The sequence below is a fragment of the Solanum tuberosum genome, unplaced genomic scaffold, assembly GCF_000226075.1.
Source record: "Solanum tuberosum cultivar DM 1-3 516 R44 unplaced genomic scaffold, SolTub_3.0 scf00463, whole genome shotgun sequence".
Taxonomy (NCBI): Eukaryota; Viridiplantae; Streptophyta; class Magnoliopsida; order Solanales; family Solanaceae; genus Solanum; species Solanum tuberosum.
In genome coordinates, this window is record NW_006239394.1 from 367,634 (window position 1) to 373,038 (window position 5,405).

The 5,405-nt window shown below is 35.1% G+C and overlaps 1 protein-coding gene across 1 annotated transcript; it reads right to left on the bottom strand.

The window, feature by feature from the left end:
- Positions 1 to 614: 614 nt before the first annotated feature.
- Positions 615 to 2,659, bottom strand: LOC102590391 (uncharacterized). The gene is made up of 3 exons (XM_006363972.2): positions 2,507 to 2,659; positions 1,137 to 1,242; positions 615 to 767 (listed from the first exon to the last, which is right to left on the bottom strand). Exons 1-3 carry the CDS (start codon positions 2,631 to 2,633, stop codon positions 698 to 700), a joined length of 303 nt encoding a protein of 100 aa, XP_006364034.1. The 5' UTR covers positions 2,634 to 2,659; the 3' UTR covers positions 615 to 697.
- Positions 2,660 to 5,405: the final 2,746 nt, after the last annotated feature.

The following is a 5,405-nucleotide window of genomic DNA, read 5'->3' on the forward strand; positions in this document are numbered from 1 at the left end:
ATTAACCCAATCACTATTTCCAAATATCATCTCTATGACAAATATAATCTTTAGGCCAAGTAAGCCGATAAACGTGCCAAGAGATAAGAGCTCCATTCACTGAGAAATTTTCAGTGCTCAGAGTTCAAATCAAAAGCTTTTAAGGAAGCACTAATATCTATATATACTACTAAGAAAAATGCCAGATTTTTACGACTATCGTATGTCAATATTTCTCCTTTCCTAGTGACAGAAAAAAGGAAATAGATAGAGAATATGATATCAGGAAATAATTTGAAGTTGCTCCCAATAAGACATCGAGAATCAGGCGTAGATTTACTAATGAATCATCACTCGAGAATACACCTACGTCTAGCAATAACATTTGCCTCGTCTGTCACATGGGAAAATTAAGAAAAGATTGTTTCCAAGGAAAACATACCTTATAATTCATATGCAGCTTCCTTTGTACACCTGTTATAGAGTTTTCAAAAGGAAACAATTGAATAAGAATCAGAATAACGAAGGTATGTTTTTTGTGTGTAGCTAAAAGCATGGGTGGTTCTTTCACAGTTAAATTCAAGAAAGAAAAATATAAAATGGTTAGTGCAAAGAATACTAGGCCTCATATTTAGCTGGATCAGAGTAAAATCCTTTAAATTCTTATATGTCACATGCGTTAAACGACAGTTGTGACTTGACAATAAAGAAGTTGTTGCTAGGTTTGATATTGTGCAACAACCCAGATAACCACGTGTACTTCTACTCCACTGCACCCCGCACAACAGCTACAATAAAAATGTCCATGTGCTAGGTTACAACACTAATTACATATAAATTCACTATGTATTACATGTTACTTCTCTCCAATGCAATAAGATGTAATAAATATTCATTGAAATGAACTTCACTTATTTTTGCCTTTGTTTAGTAGATTCTATAAATACAAAGTACCTTACAAAATATTAGCCAACAGAGAATTAAAATCGTTTACCCATCTTTGGCTCTTCTCATCTACTATAAATTGACCATTTGTAACTATAACAATTTTCAGTAGTGTCTAACATGTAGTAGAGATCTATATGAGTTCAATAGTTAATCTAGTTTGCTCAAAAATGCGAAAATGGATGAACATCTATATAGCTGCAACTACATACCTTAACTCAAGGAGATGAAACAAATAGCTATAATCTTCATTCATTGATGTGTAGTGAAAGCTTAGCTTCAACAGGAATTCTAGTGAAAGCTTCATTCTAACGTCCACTGCAATCGTGAGTTAGAGAGAATAATCAACAGAACTACATAATCATATATAGAAAAAATGAGTACAATCTCACTATCTATAGTATAGACAGTTTGCTCTCACTGAGGGTATAAATAACAACATAGTGAGTGTAATCCCGCAAGCAGTGTTTGAAGAGGATTGTGAGTACATAGCCTTATCCCTACTTTGTAGGAAAAGAGAGGTGATTTCTGATTGGCCCTGAGCTTAAGTAAAACATATCAAAATCAAGTATTGGAAGGAAATAAAGTAGCAATCTCTCTGTTTTAAGAGAACTTCTCCACGAATCATACATAAGCCAAGCTTCAAATCTGAGCAAAGGATTCAGAACTAGTAATTAGATAGCAAAAACAAACATTGTATTTATGGGTTCACATGTCAATGGCAAGATTTTACTCTCCTTCTAAAGTAAATAAAAAATACCCCATGTAATTTCTTAGAAGAAAATTAATACATAACTGATCAACTACCTGTAATATACCACATCTACTTTTAATAATTAATATTTTTCGTACTAAATACTTTAGCAATGTTATAAAAGTGCCATGGATAACAGACATGGTTTTAGGGCCTAGAAAATCTTGGCACAGCCTTTAAGGCTGTTGTAAAGGGCCAAAGTGCATAGATACCCAATCTTGAGATCACCATGTAAGTCATACATGCACAAGTTTATTTACTTCGAAACAACCCAAGACACGCGGTAATTGATGTTTCATATGGCTAAAGTTCAGTCTTGCTTTTCTACATGAGCTTCAATTCATGCACATGCCATTTTGTTTCAACTTCAAATAGAAATGTCTAAAGCCGTATGGATTTCTGCAACTCCAATAATCTAATTACACCATTACATAGTTCATCACAAACAAACAGAAATGTCTAAAGTCGTAATGATATGAGACCAGGTTTAAGAAAATCAAAGTGCTCACCCTTTTTACAGAAGAAAAGTTATCTCAACTTATGAACGAACAGACCATCTTCTATGATTACCATTCATTATAGACACGACAAAATTAGAAGTAGGTATTTCAGCTATCTATAGACATCTAAAACAAACTAATCTAACTTGCAACATTTAAGGACGACATTGTTGAAATAGGGAGAGAAAAAAATAGAAAGAAAGAAAGAAACATCTCTAATATTAGGTGGGTACAAGTTCAGCATGATGAAGCGACGTCTGCATCAGAAACAGTACAATTACAATGGTGAACAACACCAACTATATGAAAAAACACAAACTGTACTTACAGACTTTCTTCTGTAGCTTTAGCTTTTTAGCAATGCTTGCTAAATCTTCACAGTAATTTTCCAACTTTTTGGTTTGTGTCTTGAGTTCTACAGCCTTTGCTTCGGCATCTCCGAGCACGTGCACCATCTGTACTTGTTCTGAAGCTAATGTCATATGTTCTTCTATGAGGGTAAGTTGATCTACTGTTGTATTTCACAAATTTTGGGTTGTTTTTTATAATGCCAAATACTAAACTTCAGCTTCAATTTTCAATCTGAAGAGACCCTCGAACTAACTTTCAATAGTCTCTTATTCACTCTTTGAGCTACTACCTAAAATGGCTTCAAGTTCAGTAACTCTTTCTTCCTTGGACTTAGCGATTTGGCTTGTGGTGGTCTCACTTAAATTGTAATCCGAAAATAGTGCGTAAGTTTTACTGGGATCCCATATGTTAATATATCTTCGACGTCTTGACCACCACTACCATCAATACAGAAAAGAATGAATAAATTTGCAACAATAGATGTGTTATATTACCAACAAAAGGTATGTGACTAAGAGCATACCTTGCCAAACATAAGATATTTGAACTAATGTTTCAAAGCATTAATAATGTGAGCTGAACTAGAATGAGTGAGCTCACAGTTCCCATCATTGAATGAGTCTATGTCATGCTCTATCTTCTTCACTGTGTTATGAATGTGGAGTTGGTGTCTACCTATTTCTGTATGTATGAGTGCTTTCTGGTAATTCATTTCAGCCCTTAACCCGTATTCCTATCACATCCCAAGGATCCCCTCTCAAGACTTAGAAATCCTTGTTTATTTTGTTGTTTTTACTTACTAGTAACAAAACCCCATTGTTAATTGACACTCTTGTGTCCCCCTTTAATTTACAATGTTTTTAATCGTTAATGTCTTTAGCTACGACTAGTTAGAACGGAATTTTATTTTTCTATTAATTCTCAATAGCACTCTCTTGGGAACGATCCCAACCCTTAGTTGGGTTACTACACTATTGTATGATCGTAGACACTTGCATCGGAAGTTGTGTCTTGATTAGGCAAACATCAAGTGTCAATGATTATGAGATAGATGGTGTGTTGATTAAAAGGACATTCTCATAAAGCTATATAAAAATTAAGGTGAAAGATTTTGTCTTATAGAATGATTCTAGGTTGAAAGGCTTGCTAACCTAAAATGAAACAAAGCATGTATGAACTATGATAGCTTGAAGTAGTAATATGAGGTCCCTTCATGAATAGCTTGACTTCGTAAGATAAGACCATGCTTGGTATCTTGAGTAAGTAGATCTCATGGATAGTCTTGGATTAAGTAATAGTACACTTTCAATGGTTAGCTTGAACTAAGCAAGATAGATTGATTTGCATGGTAGCTTGACTGTGTGAGCCCACACCATATAATGATAACTTGGATTGAGCAATAGTACCCTTCCTTGAGTAGCTTGGACTTGCATAAGTATGGTGCTTTCCATGATAGCTTGGTCTAGAATAATGAGGTACTTTTCCTTGGTAGCCTTGAATTAGTAAATCATAACCATTCATGAGTAATGACTTGTCTTGGACTAGTAATGAAGTACTCTTCCATGAATAGTAAGAATAGATAAATAGGGACTAATCCCTAACCAAAGTGACATGTTTATGATGAAGCAAGGTTACTTCAAGGAAGTATCGTAGGTATGTTTTAATATGAGCTTTATAGTATGAGAAATGATTAGCTATGATAAATGCATGAGTTGCCTTCCATGATATGTACAAATAGAGGTGCTGACCTATGTATTGAGTAAGAACAAGTTGAGGTTACTTGAGAAGTGTTCCTCTTATTAGCATGATGACTTATGTGCATTGAATATGCTTATGACTTATGTTCTTATCTCTTATAGTTTTAGCCTATGTCTTATGTTGACTAATGCTTATGCCATGCTTATGTTGATGATTTATGCTAGCCATCATATTTACTACATGTTTGTACTAACGCTTACTTTTGCCTACTTCTTATCAAATGTAGGGTATGGCAATATCAACTTCATTCCCTGTGGCTAGGTTCATAATAGAGAATGGAGTGAAGATTTGGTGAGTCCTCATAGTATCGAGGATTTGACAATGTTTCCTTTATGTCTTACATTTTATGTTTAAAATTGTTGTATGGGCTATGTCCCTAAGACTTTCAAGTACTAAATGGTTTGAGACAAGTGTTAAAGACTTCCGCTTCGTTTTATGAAACTTTGTTATTATGAAATATGTTTTAAATTTCCACTGATTTCTATTACTTTATTTTATGATATTCTAAGGGGCTTGTATGAGGCCTCCCGGAGTCACGTATGCCTTGTTATATCTAAGGGTAACCCTTGGTCGTGACAATGTCTTTCTTTATGCCAAGCCACCAATAAAGTCGCTCCAAATCTCTTTACATCTTTGTCACACCAGGATGACTGGAATACGGCGAACCATGGAATTCTGTCAACATTTTCTGAATCAAGTCATCCACTCAAGGAACAAAAAATCTCCCCTTGAAACTAAGCACACCTTCCACATCAAGAACCACATCTTGTGCCTTACAAGAAATTGTTTTCTTCCTAAGCACATTTAAATTCTCATCCTCAAGTTGTTTGGCCTTGATCTCCTCAATGAATGTGTGTCTAACCTCAATGCTAGTTAACAGCCCACCTTTCTTTTAGATGCCCAACTGCACGAACTTAGACTCCAAGGTCTGAATCTCCTTGGCCAACGGTCGTTTGGATTCACCAAAACAAGCTAGACTATCCATACTTACTGCCTTTCGGCTCAAAGCATCTGCCACCATGTTAGCCTTACTAGAATGATACTCCATGGTGACATCTCAATCCTTAAGTAACTCCATCCACTTGCATTGTCACAGATTTAGGTCATTTTGAGTGAAT

Excerpts from the sequence above, each read along its gene's own strand:
- LOC102590391 (XM_006363972.2), bottom strand. The coding sequence starts at position 2,633 with ATGGTGCACGTGCTCGGAGATGCCGAAGCAAAGGCTGTAGAACTCAAG. Across the intron at positions 1,243-2,506 it reads AAAGCTACAGAAGAAAGTCT|TGGACGTTAGAATGAAGCTT; the intron begins GTAAGTACAGTT and ends TCACGATTGCAG. Across the intron at positions 768-1,136 it reads TTTCATCTCCTTGAGTTAAG|CTGTTGTGCGGGGTGCAGTG; the intron begins GTATGTAGTTGC and ends TTTTTATTGTAG.